At 35.9% G+C, this 22,475-nt stretch overlaps 1 protein-coding gene across 25 annotated transcripts in view; it reads left to right on the top strand.

Moving 5' to 3' along the window:
• Window positions 1-22,475, top strand: part of CDC42BPA (CDC42 binding protein kinase alpha) — a 351,215-nt gene that overhangs the window by 234,609 nt on the left and 94,131 nt on the right. For all 25 annotated transcript variants that reach the window (XR_006356412.1, XM_044004678.1, XM_044004682.1 and 22 more), the window contains 4 exons: window positions 8,250-8,492; window positions 8,773-8,883; window positions 10,391-10,638; window positions 19,527-19,632. Coding sequence is in view for 24 of the 25 variants with exons in the window: in XM_044004678.1 (XP_043860613.1) it covers window positions 8,250-8,492; window positions 8,773-8,883; window positions 10,391-10,638; window positions 19,527-19,632 (708 nt within the window). In the remaining variant the exon portion in view is untranslated. The remainder of the gene's footprint in view (window positions 1-8,249; window positions 8,493-8,772; window positions 8,884-10,390; window positions 10,639-19,526; window positions 19,633-22,475) is intronic.

Genomic DNA, 22,475 nt, shown 5'->3' with positions numbered 1-22,475 from the left:
CTGTGTTGTTGTAGGCTGGGCCCCATCAAATGAGCAGCAGTGCTGGGTCTGGGTGTGTGTGTGTGTGTGTGTGTGTGTGTGTTTGTGACTGAATCGGTGGCAACAGCAGTGGCTTCCAGAGCTCTTAGCCTACACACAGTAAGGGTGAGACAGCTCATCAGAAGGAGATTACAAGAGGACCTTTGCCAACATTGGGTATAGGACTCTGTTGTACTGTCCATACTAGGATCTGGGTCACAATCTCACATAAGGAGGAACTCTGGCAAACCATAACTTGCAATTGCAGGGGAGCAGGAGATTTTGGTAATAGTTCCAGGGCAGAAAAGAGTGCTTGTGCATTTGTATCTAATGGTAGACATCTCAGGAGGTGGTGAGGAGAGCAGAAAAAAAAAGAAAAACAAAAGAAATTTACATGATAACTCTTGTATGTTTGGAGGGAATAGCAAATTGTACATGATAGATTTGTGGTTTCATGTGCAATTACTCTTTTTTGTTGTTGTACTGTGTTATAGACATGCTTGTTTTGTTCCATGAATTGAAAAGAAAATAAATTTAGAAAAAAAGAAAAGAGTGAATGTGGTTACTCATAGACCAGAGCATAGGCCAGGAGATTAGTAAACACACCTCTCCTTAGGATTATACTACCTTGGAAGAACTGAAAACTTACAGACTCCTCCCACCCCTCTTACCCCCTGAACTAGTTCTGAAAACAGCTGTTCAAAAAAGCTGAAGTTTGGGACAGTGCCCCTTTCCCCTCCCTGAAAGTCAAGAAACAAGCTAGAAAAATGAACAAACAACAATAAAAAGAACCTGACTGTAGAAAATTACTATGATGAAAGGGAAGAACAAAACACAAACTTAGAAGATAACAAAGTAAGAGCTACTACATCCAAAGCCTCAAAGAAAAATGCAAATTGATTTCAGCCCAAAAAAATTCCTGGAAGAGCCAAAAGAGGATTTAAAAAATGAAATGAAGGTAGAAGGAAAAATTGGGAGAAGAAATGAGAGTGATACAAGAAAGGAAAAAAGTCAACAGCTTGGTAAAGTAGGCACAAAAATATGCTGCAGAAAATGACACCTTAAAAAACAGCAACAACAGATACAAAGAGAAATTCCATTTAAAATAACTGTGGCCAATATAAAATACTTGGGAGTCTGCCTCCCAAGACAGACACAGCAACTGTATAAGCAGAACTATAAAACACTTTTTTTTTCTTTTTCTTTTTCTTTTTTTTTGCAGGGCAGTGGGGGTTAAGTGACTTGCCCAGGGTCACACAGTTAGTAAGTGTCAAGTGTCTGAGTCCAGATTTGAACTCAGGTACTCCTGAATCCAGGGCCAGTGCTTTATCCACTGCGCCACCTAGCCGCCCCCTATAAAACACTTTTCATAGAAATAAAGTCAGATCTGAACAATTGGAAAAATATTAATTGCTCATGGTTAGGCAGAGCCAATATAATAAAAATTACAATCCTACCTAAGTTAATTTGTTTATTTAGTGCTATACCATTCAACCATCAAAAAAATATTTTATAGACCTAGAAAAAATAACAACAAAATTCATCTGGAAAAACAAAATTTCCAAGGATATCATGGGAGTCAGTGAAAAAAATACGAAAGAAGGTGGTCTAGCAGTACCAGATCTCAGACTGTATTATAAAGTGGTAATTCTCAAAACAATCTGGTATTGGCTAAGAAATAGAGAGGTGGATCAGTGGAATGGAATAGATTGAAATTACACTATAGTAAACAACTGTAGTAATGTAGTATATGATAAACCCAAAGATCCAAGCTTTTGGAACAAAAACTCATTATTTGACAAAAACTGCTGGGAAAACTGGAAAACAATATGTCAGAAACTAGGTATAGACCAACATCTCAAATCATATACTAAAATAAGGTCAAAATGGGTACATGATTTACACAATTTATTTTTTTATTATTATTATTTTATTGCAGGGCAATGGGGGTTAAATGACGTGCCCAGGGTCAAACAACTAGGAAGTGTCAAGTGTCTGAGGCCAGATTTGAACTCAGGTACTCCTGCATCCAGGGCCCGTGATTTATCCACTATGCCACCTAGCTGCCCCACATGATTTACACATAAAGATACCATAAGCAAATTAAGGGAGTATGAAATTGTAAAGCTTTTGCACAAACAAAATTAATGTAACCAATATTACAAGGGAAGTAGAAAACAGGGAAAAGAACTTTTGAAACAAATATCTCTGATAAAGGCTTCATTTCTCAAATATAGAGAATTGCATCAAATTTATAAAAATTCAAGTCATTCTCCAATTGATAAATGGTTAAGGGATATAAACAGGCAGTTTTCAGACAAGGAAATCAAAGCTATCTATAATCCTATGGAAAAAAATGCTCTAGATCATTATTGATCAGAGAAATGCAAATTAAAACAACTCTGAGGTGTCACCTCACCTATCAGAATGGCAAATATAACAAAAATGGTTGTTGGAGGGGATGTGGGAAAGCTGGGACACTAATTCACTGTTGGTGGAGTTGTGAAAAGATCCAGTGATTCTAGAGAGCAAGTTGGAACTATGCCTAAAGGGCTATAGAACTGTGCATACCCTTTGATCCAGTAATACCACTGCTAGGTTTATATACCAAGATATCCCCCAAAAGAGAAAAAGACCTATTTGTACAAAAATATTTCTAGCAGCTCTTTTTGTGGTGGCTAAGAATTGGAAATCAAAGGAATGCCCATCAATTGGGGAATGGCTAAACAAACTATGATGTATGATGGTGATGGAATATTATTGTGCTATAAGAAATGACAAGTAGGATGACTTCAGAAAGACCTGGAAAGACATGTATGAAATGATGCATTGTGAAGTGAGCAGAACCAAGAGAACATTGTGCACAGAGACAGCAATATTGTTAGATGAAGAATTATAAATGACTTGGCTATTCTTAATACAATGATCTAAGACAGTCCTAAAAGACTATTGATGAAACATACTATCCACATCCAAAGAAAGAACTATATTGATGGAACAGACTGAAGCATGCTATTTTTCATTTTCTTTTCTTTTAATCAAGTTTTCTTGTACAAAATGACAGATATAGTAATGTTTTCCATAATCTTACATGTTTAACCCATATCTGATTGCCTCCTCAGAGAGGGGGAAGTGAAGGGAAAGAAAGGGGGATAAAAATTAGAACCCCAAATTATAAATAAAAATATTTATTATTTTTTTAAAAAAGAATAAATACAATAGATGGGAATCTTTGTATTCCCATGGTAACTTTTGGCCAAAAGAAAAAAAAAAGAAAAAGAGAAAATACCTTAAAAACCAAAATAGGCCAAATGGTAAAAGACACACAAAAATCCATTGAAAAGAAAAACTCCTTAAAAAGCAGAATTGGCCAAATGGAAAATGAGGTACAAAAGCTTAATGAAGAAAATAATTTCTTAAAAATTAGAATTGGACAGTCATCCAAGACAATCCCAGAGGAATAATGATGAAGCATACTATTCACCTTCAGAGAAAGACCTGATACTGTTTGAATACAGACTGAAGCATGCTATTTTTCACTTTCTCTTTTTTTTTTCTTTTATTTGAGTTGTTTCATACAAAATGACTAATATGGAAATGTTTTACATTACTTACCATATCAGGGAGGGGGAAGAAGGGCTAGAATTTGGAACTCAAACCTTTAAATAAAAATGTTTTAAAAAAAGTAAAATTGAACAAGTGGAAGCAAATGACTCCATGAGACATCAAGAAATAGTAAAACAAAATCAAAAGAATGAAAAAAAAATGTGAATTGTCTCATTGGAAAAACAACTTGGACTTCCTAAAAGCCATGATCAAAAGAAGAACCTAGGTATCATCTTTCAAGAATTTGTCAAAGAAAACTGCCCTGATGTTTTAGAAATAGACAGTAAAATGGAAATTAAAAGAATTCACCAATCATCACCAAAAGAGATCCCAAAATGAAAACTCCCAGGAATATTATAGCCAAATTCCAGAACTCCCAGGTCAAGGAAAAAAATATTGCAAGCTGCCAGAAAGAAACTATTCAGATATCATGGAGCCACAGTCGGGATAAACCAAGATTTAGCAGTTTCTACATTAAAAGATCAGAGGGCTTGAAATATGATATTCCGGAGGGTGAAGGAGTTAGGTAGGCTATCACCTACCCAGAAAAACTGAGTATGTAATCCTTCAAGGGGAAGAATGGACATGTAATCAAATAGAACACTTTCAAGCATTCCTGATGAAGAGAACAGAGGTGAATATAAAATTTGACTTATAAATATGAGACCTAAGAGAAACATAAAAAGGTAAACAGGAAAGAGAAACCATAAGGTATTCAGCAAGATTAAACTGTTTATATTCCTACATAGGAAGATGATACTTTTAACTCGTAAGAACTTTCTCATTATTAACTCTGTTAGTCTACATGGCCAGGAGGGCACCAGTTTGATTTGATTATGGTGGGATAATATCTAAAAAAATAATATTAAAGGGTTAGAAATAGGGAGGCACTGGGAGAAGGGGAAATGGAGTGGTAGAGTGGGATAAATTATCTCCCATAAAAGAAGCATGAAAGAGCTTTTAGAGTGGATCAGGAAATGGGGGGTGGGGGGCACTTGAACCTTAATCTCATCGGAATTACCTTAAAGGGAGAATCACATACACACCCAATTGGATATAGAAATCTATCTTACCTTACAGGAAAATAAGAGGGTAATGGGATAATACAAAGTAGGGGGAGGGTGGATTGGGGGAGGTAGTAGTCAGAAGCAAAACACTTTTGAGGATGGACAGGAAGAAAGGAGAGAAAATAGGAGAAACGGGAAAATAGGATGGAGAGAAATACACAGTAATCATAACTGTGAAAAAATTTTATAGCAAATTTTTCTGATGAAGGCCTTATTTCTCAAGTATATTAGAAAACTGAGTCAAATTTATAAAAATAAGAGCCATTTCACAATTGATTAATGATTAAAGGATATGAAGAGGCTCTTCAGATGGAGTAATCAAAGCTATATATAGTCATATAAAAATGCTTTAAATCACTATTGATTAGATAAATGCAAATTAAAATAACTTTGAGTTACCACACCATATCATTTAGTTTGGCTAATATGACAGAAAAGGAAAATACAAATATTAGAGGGCATATGGGAAAATTGAGATACTACTGCTTTGTTCGTGGAGTTGTGAAGTGAACATTCTGAAGAACAATTTGGAACCATGACCAAAGGGCTATAAAATCATGAATACCCTTTGACCCAGCAATACCACTAATAGGTCTGTATCCCAAAGAGATAAAAAAGGAAAATGACAACTTATGTGTACAAAATATTTGTAGTAGTTCTTTTTGAGGTAGCAAAGAATTGGAAACTGAGGGGATGCTTATCAGTTGGCCAATGGCTGAACAAGTTGTGATTTATGATTGTGATGGGATAAAAATGACGAATAGGATGCTTTCAGAAAAATCTGGAGTTACATGGACTGATGCAGAGTGAAATGAGCAGAATCAGGAGAGCATCATACACAGTAACAGCAGTATTATACAAGGGCCAACTATGAATGCGTTAACTATTCTCAGCAATGCAATGATACAAGACACTTCTCAAGGACTTATGATGAAAAATGCTATCCTCTCTCCAAAGAGAGAACTGCTGAACCCCAAGTGCAGATAGAAGCATGCCTTATTTTTTTTTTAATTTTTACTTTCTTTGTTTTTCTTGTTGGTTGGGGGGTTTTGTCTGTGTTTTCTTTCACAACATGACTAATATCAATATATGTTTTGCATGACTGTACATGTATAACATCAGTGAGGGGGGAGGGGAAGAAAGGAGGGAGAAAATCTAGAACTCAAAATTTTAAAAAAATATGTTAAAATGTGTTTTTGTTCAGTTGAGGGAAAATAAAATATTACATTTTTTAAAGAAAAATAATTTATTCAGAGGGTTTAGTTTATTTTTAAATCTAAATTGTGGATTTGACAGTTTGTATAAAAAGTATTTCATCTAGGTTGACCTAGATTCTTTTTTCCATTAAACTTTTATGTAATTCTTTTACATTAATGCAAGGGTAGTTAGTCCCTGAGAGAAACGCAGTTGACATTTTTTGAAAGCCTTAGCATCATAATCAGCACCATAATAAGGAACATGCTTTTTCTAATTAATATGCTTTTCATTGGCATAGTGTTCTCTCTTGTTTCTTTCTTTAAAATTTTTTTTAAGTTAGGCTTGATTTTGACTGTACTATAAATCATTTGGAGTTTGTACTGCATTGTACCACAAACCATTCTCACAAAACTCTATAACTTGCATATTAGAATATAATGCTAGCTGGGAGCTAGCTCCTTGAATGTGATAGCTGTTTGAAGATATATTTTCTTTGCTGTCCAAGGTAGGAACACCTTAAACTAAAACTTAAAAATAGCCATTGAGTGATTGTTATTCTGAGATATTAATAAGTTCTTTAGAGTTTAGTTTATAGATTGTTGTTTTAATTCTTTCTGGTTCTTTTTGGGTAGTATTTACAGAGATTATATACATAAAAGATTGATTTCATAGCTATAGTTTGATTTATTAGATGACAGATAAAAATATATGGCTCTCTGTGTGAGTGTATGTGTATGTATCTACAAATACATATATTGTGTTTAGGACAAATTTTTTTAAAAGGCTGTGAAATTTAAGAAAAAATCATTTGTGAGCAGTATATGTAAAAAAATAGAACATTGGTTATAAAAAAAGAACAGAACTATGAATGTAGTTCTGCATTCATTCAATGGATTTTTACTATTAGTATATGTTTTCAAACTGTTCTATATCTTTTTAGATCTACTGCAGATCTTCTTAAAGTAGGAGTTTTATCTAGTTGCAGTATAGATTTTTCTTTTTTTTGGCAGGGCAATGAGGGGTTAAGTGACTTGCCCAGTAATTGTCAAGTCTCTGAGCTGGATTTCAACTCAGGTCTTCCTGAATCCAGGGCTGGTGCTTTATCCACTACACCACCTAGCTGTCTCCTACAATATAGATTTCAAGGCCAGAATTCTAACTTCGAACTTTGCAATAGTAGTTTCTACATTCAGAATTATTTAGTAGTATAATAACAGTAATTAATAGCTAACATTTAACTCTTTACGGTTTGCAAATCACTTTACAAATATATCACTTTATCCTTTAAAAAAACAACCCTAGGAAGTAGGTACTATTATTATCCCCATTTTATAGATAAGAAAAATGATACAGAGGTTAAGTGACTTGGTAAGAGTCACACTACTAGTACATTTCTGAGGCCATATTTGAGCACAGATTTTCTTGATTCCAGGCCAGATACTCTATCCACTGCTCCACCTAGCTGCCTCTAGTGACAGTTACTCTTATGCATAGTTATGATGTGTGGTTTGGATGACTAAGATTTGTACATGTACTGAGCCAAATCCAGTTACCCTAGAAAGTATTCTGATATTTATCTTTATACAATAAATGTCTTTCCCCCAGATTTTCCAGATTTTTGTGATATTAATAGTTCTCATGTAACCTTGTGAATAAAAGTTATATTAATATCTCCTTTGATATATATATATCACATAATATATGATTACTGATATCACATATCATTAATATCAGAAAGATTATATATATTTTTTTAAGTGAGGCAATTGGGGTTAAGTGACTTGCCCTGGGTCACACAGCTAGTAAGTGTTAAGTGTCTGAGGCCGGATTTGAACTCAGGTACTCCCGACTCCAGGGCCGGTGCTCTATCCATTGCGCTACCTAGCTGCCCCCAGAAAGATTATATTTTTAAAAAACTTGAGCCACAAAGTTAAACTTTACAAGTATTCTAGTTTTTTGTATAGTTTTTAAGCAGAATCGTGAAGACATTTTACAGATGTTTCCATTTATACCCCTTCTCAAATTCTGCCCCTTCTCATCTATGGATCTGCTTGTTCTTTTCTGACCAGGTTACTTTTAAAATCTCTTTCAGTCTTTTCCATCTCTTTAATCTCTTTCAAGTATAGCATAAAAACATACTTCTAAAAGATTAAGTAATTTATTTATTGTTGCATAGCAGATTTACCTCAAAAATAAGACTATAAGACAGTCTGGTTAGTTTTTTTGAGCAATTCATCCATTTCATTTTTGTCCTTGGATTTGCAGAAGTGGCTTCTAACTCTAGTGATGGCCACATTGAAGGCCATATTTGGCCTTTAATCTTCTGAATTGGTAACTTGTATTCTTTCTACAAAACTGTAGGAACTAATTGAGTCTAGCGAGCGATTAAAATCCCAAACCAAAGAACTGAAAGATGCACATAGCCAGCGGAAACTGGCAATGCAAGAGTTTTCAGAGATGAATGAGCGGCTGACAGACTTGCACTCCCAGAAACAGAAGCTTGCTCGCCAAGTCCGAGATAAGGAAGAGGAGATGGAACTGGTGATGCAAAAGGTTGAAAGCTTAAGGCAAGAACTACGCAAAACAGAAAGAGCCAAAAAAGAGGTTAGTAGGCAAATTCTGTAGGGGGCATGAACTAACAATGGAAGTTCCTTTTTCAGATAATTTGAAGTTATACATCTCTATCTCACTGTATTTTTTTCTATACATCGGAAAAACCATTATTGTCCTAAGCATAAACCTCTTTCACTTCCAACATAGTCACTTAATGAAGATTTGGATATTTGGGTTTTCTTTCTAATAAATTTGTCCCTATATGGAGGAATACATCATTTTAATTTTATAATTGTCAAAATGAAAACTTGTTGTTGGTTTTCATTTCAAGCTGGAAGTCCATGTAGAATCTGCTGTAGCAGAGGCATCTAAGGACAGGAAGCTGCGTGAGCGAAGTGAACAGTATTCTAAACAGCTGGAAAATGAATTAGAGGGATTAAAGGTCAGTATGCTTTGCTTTTTCAAAGTTAATTAGCTTTTTTTTCCCTTTAGACCTAGGCAGGTGCTAGCATATGACCACCTTGGTTGGGGAAGGAGAAATAAAAGTCCTACTTCTTCATTATGAAAAAGTAAGCTATATGGACAGAGAAAGAGGTATAGACAGACAGCTAGAGACAGGAAGAGAGAAAATGTTTGTTTATGTATACCAAAGCACATCTACAGATATTATATACCATTATGCCAGCTTCTAGTTGTGTGGTACAGATACTCTTCTTCGGAGCAGCTAGGTGGCGCAGTGGATAAAGTACTGGCCTTGGATTCGGGAGGACCCGAGTTCAAATACGGCTTCAGACACTTGACACTGTGTGTTCCTGGGCAAGTCATTTAACCCTCATTGCCCTGCAAAAACAAAAACAAAAAAAACCAGATACTCTTCTTCAGTTGCATTTTAAAATATCAACGAAGTTGCTTTTTCTTTAAAGTTTCAGTTGTTTTATGTGCTGAATTTTAATCAAAAGTACATTTATGGCATAAATATATGTTTATATATACATATGCATATCTATCTATAGAAATGAAATTTTCTATTTCTTAATATAAATGATAATGATGATGATGAGAGTCTTATATAAGTATTAGGAGGTTCAGGTGATTAAGGCTTCACTAAATTGCTTTATAGCTTACCTACTGTATATCTCAAGTTAATAATTTATACATTGGTACTAATAGTAAGTGGCACTTCTCTATTAAGTAGGCCTCCTTGTGCCACAGTGAAAAAGCCTCAGAGTAACTATGTGACCCTAAGCAAGGGAAGAAAGAAAATGCCTCAGGCATCTGAGAATAGAAAGGACAAACTAGAGGTACAAGGACCTTACTGACAACTAAAAATCGAATTTGATACGGGATTTCTTGGTCCTGAAGAACAGTTTAAAAGTCTTTACCATGATCTTGAGTTTCTGACAAAGAGAAAAAAAATTATTAAAGCTTCAAAGATTAATGTGAGTATTCTTTGGTCTTTAACAGCATGGAAGGTTTAAGACCAGAAGACATAATGAAGTGTTCCTTACTGACCCAGATATCTGAATTTCTTTCTGTTCAGTTGAATTAGGTGCTTTCAGTGAACACTTTGCTTTAACCTTGGAAAAGATAAAATTTAAAGATGATATTATCCCTGCACTCATTTTTATGGGAATATGACATATAGCTCTCTCAAATATATACCATTTAGAAAATATTTTATTAATTTTGAGTGGTGGTTCACTCACCTAATACAAACCTTTTATTATCTTAACATGTTTGTATTATGTTTTTCTGAGGCAAAGTAAGTAGCTTCTTCTACTTGCTTCTAAACTGTTTAAGATTACGTATGTATTTTTAACTGAAATAATTTCTAGAAACTGTACATATATAGTGTTTATTTAGACAAGCATATGCCTCTCTGTATTGCAGAACTGAGTTGGTATAATTTTGCTGTTCTGTTGGGTAACAGATTTTTGTTATTTTTATAGCAAAAACAGATTGGTCGTTCACCAGGTATAAGCAGCATAGAACATCAACAAGAGATAACCAAACTAAAGGCTGACTTGGAAAAGAAAAGTATCTTTTATGAAGAGGAATTGTCCAAAAGGAATGTAATTCATGCAAATGAAATTAAAAATCTGAAAAAAGAACTGCGTGATGCAGAAGGCCAGCAGCTTGCCCTTAAGAAGGAAATTATGATTTTAAAAGACAAATTAGAAAAGACCAGGAGAGAGAGGTAAGGACATCACTATAACTTGGAGAGATTTCATATGCAGTTTATGGTGTTGAAAAGTGTTTTAAGCATACTGTCCTCGAAGGAGTAATATGTATAGTTTTCTTTTAGGAATTTATTCCAATGTAATAGGAGAATCTATGAAACAAATTTTGTATACTAGGCAAAGTTACTAGCCAAAAAAGAGACATTAATCTTACAGCTTGGGGAAAAAAAGGAAATTGCACATTAATTCGTAGAATTACACATTTTCAGAGTTGGAAGAGAACTCAAGAGCCCATATAATCCTAGCCTATATATCAATCCTTTCTGTAAATAGACTCATTGTGTGGTGACTCAGTCTTTAGTTAAAGACCTCTAGCAAGGGATGAGGGCTTGGAGAGAGGCCCATGGCTTTCTGAGGTTGTCTATTCTGTCTTTATTTAGTTCTTGTTGTTTGTGAGATCATTCAACTGGTAACAAAAGTAAGTTTACTTAGCTATAACATGGATATTAGTTGATATTAATCCCATCACACAAGTGAAATCCTCATTATCTTTCTCAAATAAACTGTTATTTACTGAAGTGTAAACCTTTACATTTATTCCTATTAACATTATACCCTGTACACATATTTTTAGATCCTGAATACCTCATTCAACACAATAACTTATCCTCCCACTTTTTGTTTAGCTGCAAATTTTATACATATTCCATTTATTCCTTTATCTTAGTCATTTTTAAGAATGCTAAATGTTGTTTTCAGCTGTATTCTGGGTATTCAGCTGTGTGTGCTGGGTTTGTGACCCCATTCAGAGTTTTCTTGGCAAAGATACTGGGGTGTTTTGCCATTTCCTTCTCTGGCTCACTTTACAAATGTGGAAACTGAGGTAAAGGGGGTTAAGTGACTTGCCCAGGGTCACAAAACTAGTAAGTGACTAATCTGGTTTTGAATATAGGTCTTCCTGACTCTAGACCCAGTGGTCTTCCTGACTCCAGGCCTGGTACTTTCCCCACTGCACAATTTACAACAAAAAACAGCAAAAAAAAAAAAATCACAGAGCTAAAAACAGATCCCTAGGTGGTATAGTGGAAAGAGTGCAGGGCCCACAGTAAGTAAGACCTGAGTTCAAATCCAGCCTCAGACATGTCCTAGCTGTATGACCCTGGGCAAGTCACTTAACCCTGTTTGCCTCAATTTCCTCATCTCTAAAATGAACTTGTTAACCGGGTGGAACTAGCCTCTAAGCTGTGAATGGCCAGAGCCAAACAGAGCAGGCCAGAGACAGGTGAGTCAGGAATTAGAAGTTTTATTTTCAGAGTGAAAAAAAAAAGGCTTACAAACAAGGCTGAGCTATAGACATTATTTATTAAAGATCAACTAGGGGGGCAGCTAGGTGGCGCAGTGGATAAAGCACCAGCCCTGGAGTCAGGAGGACCTGAGTTCAAATCCGGCCTCAGACACTTGTCACTTACTAGCTGTGTGACCCTGGGCAAGTCACTTAACCCCCATTGCCCCGCAAAAACAAAAAACAAAAACAAAAACAAAAGATCAACTAGGCCTTATACTTTCTATTGAGATACAAATAGTCCATTAAAGTTGCCTCCAGCTAAGCCATACTTTGTTTTATACAGTGCTAATGTCCATCATCAGGTTGGTCTAGACACAAGGCTTTCCATCTGTACTGACAAGGTATTCTGTCAAAATTGGTTTTCCTTTCACCCCTTACAAAATCCACTTTTGAAAAGGAAACTCTTGATATTTTTTTTCCGCAAAGATAATTACATTTAATTGTTTATGGTAATAATATTCTCCTGATAAGAAATAAAAATTTCATTAAAAATATTTACAAGTTATTTTATAAGGCAACATATTTTTAGGCATTCTGCCTGTGACTGAAAAAAATGTAGTCATGTCTAAAATTTAAACAAGAAAGTATTTTGTATGAATGTATAAAATAGATTTTCACATTTAAATTTAAGAGGAAAAATTAAACCATGCTACTTATATTAATAACTGTTTTACAAAAGACTGAATCGTTTAGTGGTCCAAATAGCATTTCAGTTCTATAATTAATCCCCCCAAATGATCCTTAGCACATTAATTAACAGCAGAAAAATGCTGTCTAAATAGTAATGGCTGAGGGGAAAAAATTATCTCTTTCTTTTGTTTTTTGTTTTTTTGTTTGTTTGTTTTGGTGAGGCAATTGGGGTTAAGTGACTTGCCCAGGGTCACACAGCTAGTAAGTGTTAAGTGTCTGGGGCCAGATTTGAATTCAGGTCCTCCTGAATCCAGGGCTGGTGCTCTATCCACTGCACCACCTAGCTGCCCCGAAATTATCTTTTTTTAACCAAGCTACCAAGTAAGACAGCTGAGAAGTGCAGTGGTGAGTGCTAAATGTGGAGTCAGAAAAACCTGAGTTCATTTCCAACCCCAGGCACTTCCTCAGATGTGTGACTGAGTACTAGTCACTTAAAAGCCATATGCCTCAATCTTCTCATCTGTAAAATGGAGGCACCTTCCTTTGCCTACTGACCTCCTTGATTTCCTTTAAGTCCCAACTAAAATCCTGTCTTCTCTAGAAGCCTTCCCCAACTCCTCTTAATTCTAGTGCCTTCCTATTCATCGTATATGTAACTTGCTTTGTATATATTCATTTGCATGTTGTCTCTCTCTTCAGATTGAGATTGCTGCTTGAGAGCAGGGACATGTCTTTTGAATTATCAGTGCTTAGCACAGTGTATAGTGTATAAATATATAGTGGGCACTTAATAAATGTTTGTCGTTTGGTATCTATCAAATTTTTTTTAAAGCATTTGTTGGTAGAGTTATGAAAAAGCACTAAGAAGAAGAAAAGTTAATAAGAATGAATGGACTAATAATCCTGGGAGAGTCTTAGAGATAAGAACTCTGATATAATATCATCTGCCCTATTTTTCAGCTCCTTTTTACATATTGTCTTCTCTCATTAGAATGTGAGCTTTTTGAGGACAGGACTGTCCCTTTTTCCTTGTATCTTTGTATTAATTCATCATTTTCCATTTCCTTTGATATCTTTGGGGTACAGACCTATTACAATAGTGGTATTACTAGGTCAAAGGGTATGCAAAGTTTTATAGCCCTTTGGGCATAGTTAACTATCCAAATTGTTTTCCAGAATGATTGGACCAGTTCACATCTCCACCACCAATTCTTTAGTGTGTATATACTTTCTCTCGTCCCCTCCAGCAATTGTCATTTATGATAGAAGTGTGAGGTGGTATCTCAGAGTTGTCTAAATGTACATTTTGCCAGTCTGTAATGATTCAAAGCATTTTTTGTTTTGTTTTTAGGGAGGCAATTGGGGTTAAGTGACTCGCCCAGGGTCACGCAGCTAGAAAGTGTTAAGTGTCTGAGGCCGGATTGGTACTCCTGAATCTAGGGCCGGTGCTCTATCCACTCACTACCTAGCTGCCCCCCCAAAGCATTTTTTAATATGACTATAGATAGCTTGGGTTTTTTTCTTCTGAATACTGCCTATTCATATCCTTTGACCATTCATCAATTGGAGAATGGCTCTTATCTTTATAAATTTTACTCAGTTCCCTATATATTTGAGGAGTGAGACCTTTATCAGAGAAACTTGCAGTAAAAATTTTTGCTATTATATCATTATCTGTGATATCTTTTAGTGAAATGTAATTTCCCTGTTTATCTCTTTTAATTTGGTCTATTTTTGCTTTTGCTTGTCTGAGATCATGATTGATACCCCCTACTTTTTTTTTTTACTTCAGCTGAAGCATAATAGATTCTGCTCCAGCCCCTTATTTTAATTGTGTGTCTTTCAGTTTCAAGTGTTATCTCTTCTAAACAAAATATTGTTGAATTCTAGTTTCTAATTCAATCTACTGTCTGTTTCTGTTTTATGGGGAAGGTGATATTATTCACATTTGTAGTTATGCTTGCTGTGTTTTTTCCCTCTATCTCATTTTCTTCTATGTATCCTTCTTTCTCTATCTTTTTATCCTGTTTCTCCTAAAAAGTCTGTTTTGCTTCTCACCAGTGTCTCCTTTAATCCACTCTCCCTTTTATTATCTGTTACACTTTCTCTTGTCTCCTTCCTCCCCTGTTTTTCTTTTGAGCAAGATGAATTTCTATACCCAGTTGCGCGCGCGCGCGCGCGTGTGTGTGTGTGTGTGTGTGTGTGTGTGTGTGTGTGTGTGTGTGTGTGTGTGTATTCTTCCCTCTTTAAACCAGTTCTGAGCAGAGGGAGGTTCAAACATTTCCTATCACCTTGCCTCCCCTTTTCCTCTCTGCTGTAAAAGCGCTTTTGTGCTTTCTTGTGGCTCTTTTATGTGAGATAATTTCCCATTCTACCTCTCCAGTTTCCCTTTTCTCAGGGAGGCATCCCTCTTTCTTACCCCTTCATATTTTTTTAGATCATTCCAATATAATCAATTCATACCTATATCCTCTGTATGTAGATTCCTCCTAACTACCGTAATAATAACCAAGTTCTTAGGAGTTACATGTTTTATCTTCCCTTATAGGATTTATTGAGTCCCTTCTGATGTCTCTTTCTTGCTTACCTTCTTTTATTTTTCTCGAGTTGTGTTTGAATGTCAGATCTTCTGTTCAACTCTGGCCTTTTCATCATGAATGATTGAAAGTCCTCTATTCCATTAAATGCTGGTTTCCCCCTGAAGTAGTAATACTCACTTTTGCCAAGTAAGTTATTCTTGTTTGTATTCCTAGCTCATTTGCTTTCTCAAGTATCATATTCCAAGCCATCCAGCTGCTAAATCTCATGTTATCCTGACTATAGCCCTGTGGTATTTGAATTCTTTCTTTCTAGCTACTTGCAGTATTTTCTCTGACCTGGGAGTTCTGGAATTTGGCTGTGATATTCCTGGGAGTTTTCATTTTGGAATCTTTCAGGTGGATTCTTTTCATTTAATTTATGGTGGATTCTTTTAATTTATGGTGTTTTGTTTTGTTTTGTGGGGTAATGAGGGTTACATGACTTGGCCCAGAGTCACACAGCTAGTAAGTGTCAAGCATCTGAGTCCACATTTGAACTCAGGTCATCCTGAATCTAGGGCTGATGTTATATCCACTGTGCCACCTAGCTGCCCCTTCATTTATGCTTTACCCTCAGAATCTAAAATACTGTGATAATTTTTCTGGATAATTTCTTGAAATAGGATGTCTAGATTCTTTTTTTGATCATGGCTTTTAGGTAGTCCAATAATTCTTAAATTATTTCTCCTTAATCTGTTTTCCAGGTGAGTTGTTTTTCTAATGACTTATTTCACATTTTCTTCTATTATTTTTTCATTCTTTTGACTTTGACTTTATTTTACTATTTCTCGGTATATCATAGAGTCATTAGCCCAATTCTAATTTTTAAAGAATTATTTTCTTCAGTATTCTTTTGTACCTTATTTTTCCACTTGGCCAATTCTGCTCTTTTAAGGATTTCTTTTTCTTCAATGAATTTTTGTCCCTCTTTTACCATTAGGCCACTTCTGGTTTTTAAGGTATCATTTTCTTCAGTATTTTTGTGCCACTTTTACCAAGGTATTAATTCTCTTTTCATAATTTTCTTGCTTCACTCTCATTTCTTTTCCTAATTTTTCCTCTATTGTTCTTATCTTTTTCTTTAACTCTTCCAGAAATTTTTGTTATTTTTGTATTCAGTTAGCATTTTTTTTCTTTGAGGCTTTGCTTGTAGCTATTTTCACATTGTTATCTTCTGAGTTTGTTTCTTGGTCTTCCCTGTTGTCTGAGGAGCTCTTTGTGGTCAAGTTCTTAATTTTGTTTTTGCTCATTTTCCCAGCCCATTTATTGACTTTGAGCTTTATGTTAAAGCTGAGCTCCACTCACCCAGGATTAGGAAAGCACTGTCCTGTGCTTTAGGCTTTTCTGTGTGTGTGTGGTGGGGGGGAGGGTTGCCAGTTTTCAGTGCCTTCAAGGTGATGTGGTTTTTGGAGACGTACTGCCCTGGTCTGCACTATGGTCTTTACCCAGGAAGGTCCCCTGCTTCCCTGCAGCTACAAGCACTAGCCCTTGTTATTACCCTGAGACTGTGACCAGGACCCCAGATTTCCTGTAGCCACAAGTGCTAGTGCTCCATTCTGCCTTGGAACTGCAACCGACATTCCTGCTCACTTGTGACTTACCACAAGCATTTCTCTGTGCTTGGAACTGTGACCCAGTAGTACACATGAGCAATGGAGTTGCCAATCAGCACCAGCTGCACCCAGGGCCAGCAAAGGGTCCCCTGTAATCTCTTTTGACCAGGTGTCTGACACCATCATGGTCTCTGGGTTGAGAGCTCCTAAAGCTGTTGCTTATGCTGTTGCTACCTTCTCTAAGGCCTGAGGTGTTACTACCACCTGTGCTCCTGAATGACACCCATGCTGATGTCACAGACTTTCCTTGCCAACCTACTAAGTTGTCTTATGCTGGAAAAATCTCTCACTTTGATCAGTTGTTGGCTCTGCTGCTCCAAAATTTTATTTGAGATATTATTTCAAAGTCATTTGGAGGGGAATTTTGGAGGAATTCAGCTGCTTCTATTCTTTCTTTCTTTCTTTCTTTCTTTTTTTTTTTTTTTTGGTGAGTCAACTGGGGTTAAGTGACTTGCCTAGGGTCACACAGCTAGTAATTGTTAAGTGTCTGAGGCCGGATTTGAACTCAGGTCCTCCTGAATCCAGGGCCGGTGCTCTATCCACTGCACTACCTAGCTGCCCCCTTTCTTTCTTTTTTTAATTATAAAAGTATTTTGTTATTTTCCAGTTACATTTAGAGATAGTTTTCAACATTTGTTTTTCTAGTTTCAGATTTTTCTCCCTCCCTTCCCTTCTCTTCCCTTCCCTTCCCTTCCCTTCCCTCCCCTCCCTCCCCGCCTCCCCAAGACAGCAAGTAATCCGATATAGGTTATATATGTACAATAACTGCATTAGTCATGTTATAAGAGAAGAATCAGCAAAAAGGAAAAACCTCAAAAAATAAAACAACAGCACCCAAACCAAAAGAACTAGTATGGTTCAATCTGCATCCATATTCCACAGTTCTTTTTTTTTTTTTTTTCTGGATTTGGATAGTATTTTCCATGATGAGTCCTTTGGAACTGTTTTGTATGGTTGTATTGCTGAGAAGAATCAAGTCTATCACAGTTGATCAACACATAATGTTGATTATACTGTGTACAGTGTTCTCCTGGTTCTGCTCATGGTTCTTGCAGCACAGCCTCTATTCTCTCTTTACTGTTTAATAAATACTTGTTGCCTAGAAAAGAAATTATGCCCATGTAATGTACTCTATATCACAAAGTATATTTCTTAGTTTGTGTGTGTATGTAAATATATAAAATGTTAACACCAGACACTCTGGAGGGCAAGGCCCATAGGTATTCTTCTTTAGCTTACACCTTATCCTTGACACTTCTTGGAGACTCCAAATTTACCATGAATTTGAGTCCCTTGTATGATATAATATTCAGTCCCTTAGCTTTTTTCCCCGTGACATTTTTCTTAAGGTTAACCAGATTTTTCCTAAATAGTGAATCTACTCTCTAGGGTTTTGATGGAGATTATATGTTTGTTGTATGAGCTGATTTATAGGATCTTATATTTAGAAGAGAACAAAGATATCTCTTGCATTTTGTACGTAAGAAAATTTAGCCCCAAAGCTAGTGACTTGCTCAAAGTCACATGTGTGGTAGAGCTAATCTTCAATTATACTGCTTTTCCCTCTCTCTCCCTTTCTTTCTCCTTCTTTCTCCTCCCCACTCCCCACACATGGATGGACAGATGTGGAAGAGGATGCATGTATGCATGCAGTTTTCTGTAGCCTCTGCTTCTTTATCTGTCATTTTCTTTAACTTTAAAGGATTTTGTGTTCTTTTGTATTTGTTCAATATTTAGCTACATGACTGATTTACACTAGTAGAGTTTTCACCAGGGAGTTTCCACCAGTGACACAATTGTAAATCTGGTCAGAAAATAAATGCACATTTGCACACATTCCCTATTATATGCTCAGCAATCGGTAAAGGTTTGTGTACATGTATATTCTGTATGGATGTGTATTTGAGTTTATTTTATATGTATGTATATATCTTTTATATGCTATCAAGAAAAAGGGGATTTTAGAATTTTACTTCATGCTTACTTCATTATAATGATGCCTTTCATATGTTATCTAATAGTAAAATATTTTTGAAATTAGTACAGCAAGATATTTCAGTGTCTAAACTAAGAATTAATTCTAAAATTAAAACTAAAATAACATTCCTGATTAAATTCAGTAAAACTGCAGACTGGATTAGAAAAGCTAATTTGTTTCCTTGAAGTGCTTTGTGAAATCCTGTTCACTCTGGCTTCTGTTGAAGACCTTTTTAAAAGTCACCACTACCTTCTATTTTATTTCTAGATGTCCTGTATAGACTTGTGTTGCATCTTTTTTTCCTCAAGAGAATGTGAGTTTCTGGAAGGCAGGGCCTCTTTTTACTTCTGTCTGTGTATCCCTTACTTCTTAGCACAGTGCCTGGCACAGAGGAAAGGCTTTTTGAGTTGCTGGTAACTGCGTGGGCATAGACATATCTTAGTTCTCCAGGTGACACTTTAAAATATGTAGAGATGAGATTCTGCTCTCTCAGTGGTGGTGGGTCCATGCCATGCATTCCTGTACTGATGAAATCACAGGTGTATTCCCCCATCCCCCAAAAGACCTTGTGCCTAGACACCAAGAAAATATGTCACAGTTTTCATAGTAATAGCTCATTTCAGTAATTATAATGCCCTAATTTCTAATAGTATTTTCATTTGTGAAATAGAAACTCCCATGAAAATGGATTTCCTCAATTGTTGGCTCACATTAATGATATGACTGCTTTTTCTTTGTTTTGTTTTTTGTAATTTACCAGCCAAAATGAAAGGGAAGAATTTGAAAGTGAATTTAAACAAAAATATGAACGAGAAAAGATCCTGTTGACCGAAGAAAATAAAAAACTGTCAAATGAGCTTGATAAGGTAAGTGATTCAATTCACATTTAGTTCATCTTCAGAGACCATTTATTTATATATACACATCCTCTGATTTTTAGACATATCACCCTGAAAAGGAACAGAAATATAGTTAGGCCCCAATCAAAGCAATAATGAATCTTATGTATTCAGATTTGCAATATTTGAAGTTACAATTGTGTAAATTTGGGTTCATTTCAATAGAAATATGCAGTATAGTTCCTAATAATGCAGTAACTTCATGGAATTCATTATTTGCATTATTTGGGACCTAGTTTGTATGCTGTTAGCTGTATACTGCTGAAATTTCAATAAGTAAAGATTGTATTTTGACCTGTGTAATAAAAATCTTTTTTTCCCCATATACTCTATGGCTTTTAGTTCTCTGCTTTCAGACATCATGACTAATTTAATTCAAGAAACAGTTATAGAAGGCAGCTAGGTGGTGCAGTGGATAAAGCAGTGGTTCTGGATTCAGAAGGAGCTGAGTTCAAATATGGCCTCAGACACTTGACACTTACCAGCTGTGTGACTCTGGGCAAGTCACTTAACCCTCATTGCCTCCCACACACAAAAAAGAAACAAGTTATAAGAGCCTGCTGTGCAAAATGCTTAGCAAACAACTATTGGTATTCTCAAGAAATTTAGTCTACTTGTCTAAACAGGCTCATTTCCATTTTTGTCCCACATACCTTTTCCTCTTTTCTCACATTTACTTCTTATGACTGTTTAATTTTCCAAACTTTATTCTAAACTTTATAAAACATTATTTGGCTTGTTTTGCTTAAAACAACTTGAGAAGAAACATTAGTGTTTGTGGTAACATCCTTTGCAACTAAACTATACTGGTATTTTGAAAGGTAACAAAGTCTCAAGTAATTCCTTAAATAAATTTAAAATAAATTAATTTATGTGAATTTTAAGACTTTTTAGATGTAAACCTTGCAATTTTATGCAAATGTGAGACTAGTACTTTAACTTTATACAAAAACCCCCTAGTTTCTCTTTCAATTAGTTAACATGTACATACCCGTCAGTTACTGCCCTTAAGAGGTCATATTTATCTTGTAAGCTCAAAAGTTACATTGAGATCAGAAATTACACATCACAAGATGATTTCACTTGGAATCACTATGTTAATTACCAAGTTCAGGGTATAATGAGAGAGTGCAGAGAACAGTCTGAAGTGGTGTAATGTTCAGTAAAAGTGAGAGGAAAATTGGTCAGTTCTTCAGTTGAGTTAACAGCCAGTTATTTCATTTCATTACTCTTTTTTTTTTTAGTGAGGCAATTGGGGTTAAGTGACTTGCCCAAGGTCACACAGCTAGTAAGTGTTAAGTGTCTGAGGTCGGATTTGAACTCAGGTCCTCCTGACTCCAGGGCTGGTGCTCTATGCACTGCGCCATCTAGCTGCCCCTCTTTACTCTTTAAAATTATTGCTAGCCTATGTAAAATAAACATCTGATGCTAAATTTTCTTAGATAATCCTTTAAATACAAAACCATGGGTCAAAACAAGACCTGGTCAGAAGGGTTGGAGAAAGGGTACTAAGGCAGACTTGAGTCCTCAAGGGTGAGGAGGAGAAGCAGCTTCTGAAAAGAAAGTTACAGTGGAAGAGAAACATACATGGAACTTGGAAAAGTTCATTGTCACAAAGTGATCACAAGAGCAGAAAGGCCAGCAGGGTCACACAGCTTCTGTTTCTCTTTAGGAATTGGTCCTACTCTAGTTTCTTTGTGTTTTGCTTCTTTTCTGCTTTTAATTTAAGAAGCTTTTCATCTGCTACTTTCTACAAATAACTGGAAAAATGATTTTCCTTAGGGCCATTGTCCTATTATGTCATTCCTTTCTTCAGTAAACTCCAGTGTTTCTCTTTGGCCTCTAGGACAAAATCTAAATTCCTCTTTTGGGCATTTAAAGTCATTTCCCTCTTGACTGACTCCATTCTGCTTTTCTAGACTGGTTGCTCCTTTCTCTCAGGTCTCAGGTTCATTGGGCCTGGCCCTCTGACTGCTGCTAATCCTCTCATCTTTGCAGCTCCTCCTCTTCCTCACCTTTCCTCTTAGACCTCCTCATTCCCTTCTGGAGCAGCTCAAGTGCCGTGTTCTTGATGATACCTTTCCTGATCCTTCTAGCTATTGTCACCCTCTCCCACTAATACCGTTTATCCAGTTATATACCCCTATTTATATCCATGTTGTCTCCCCTGACTTAAGTTCTTTAAGGGTAGGGACTATTTAATTTTTGTCTTTATGTTCCCAGCTCCTAACACATAATGTTTGGCACATAATCAACAATAATAAATGCATGTTGATTGATTTTGGGGGGCATCCAGATTTCTTACTATTGTTCTTTATTATTACCTCATCTTCTTTCAGCAGCAGCAGCAGTAATTTTTCATTTTTTTTTATCCTCTAGCATACAAACTCCCCCCCCCAAAAAACCCCTTATTTTCCTTAACATTCATCACCATCTAATTTTGAGCTTTAATCTCTCCTAACACTGTCCTTACCAAACTGTTATTAAAAAAAAAAATTCTTCCTCCTTATTCTACATGTCTTTTAAAATTTGATGAGTTCCATTTACATAGTCACATTGGTCTCTTGGAACAAATCCCTACTTTTTCTCTTAAAAATAATTTCTACTTCTTTATTTTCTTTAAAGTTTTATCAATTTGTTTTTACAGTAGTTATTTCCATTGGTTATAACAAAAACCATAACTTTTGGCGGGGGGAGGCTGAGCTGGGCGATGAGGGTTAAGTGACTTGCCCAAAGTCACAAGCTAGCATCAAGCATCTGAGATCATATTTGAGCTCAGGTCCTCCTGAATCCAGGGCCAATGCTTTATC

The sequence above is a fragment of the Dromiciops gliroides genome, chromosome 4 (genome assembly GCF_019393635.1).
Source record: "Dromiciops gliroides isolate mDroGli1 chromosome 4, mDroGli1.pri, whole genome shotgun sequence".
NCBI classification, from domain to species: domain Eukaryota; kingdom Metazoa; phylum Chordata; class Mammalia; order Microbiotheria; family Microbiotheriidae; genus Dromiciops; species Dromiciops gliroides.
This window is presented reverse-complemented; position numbering and strand designations above follow the sequence as displayed.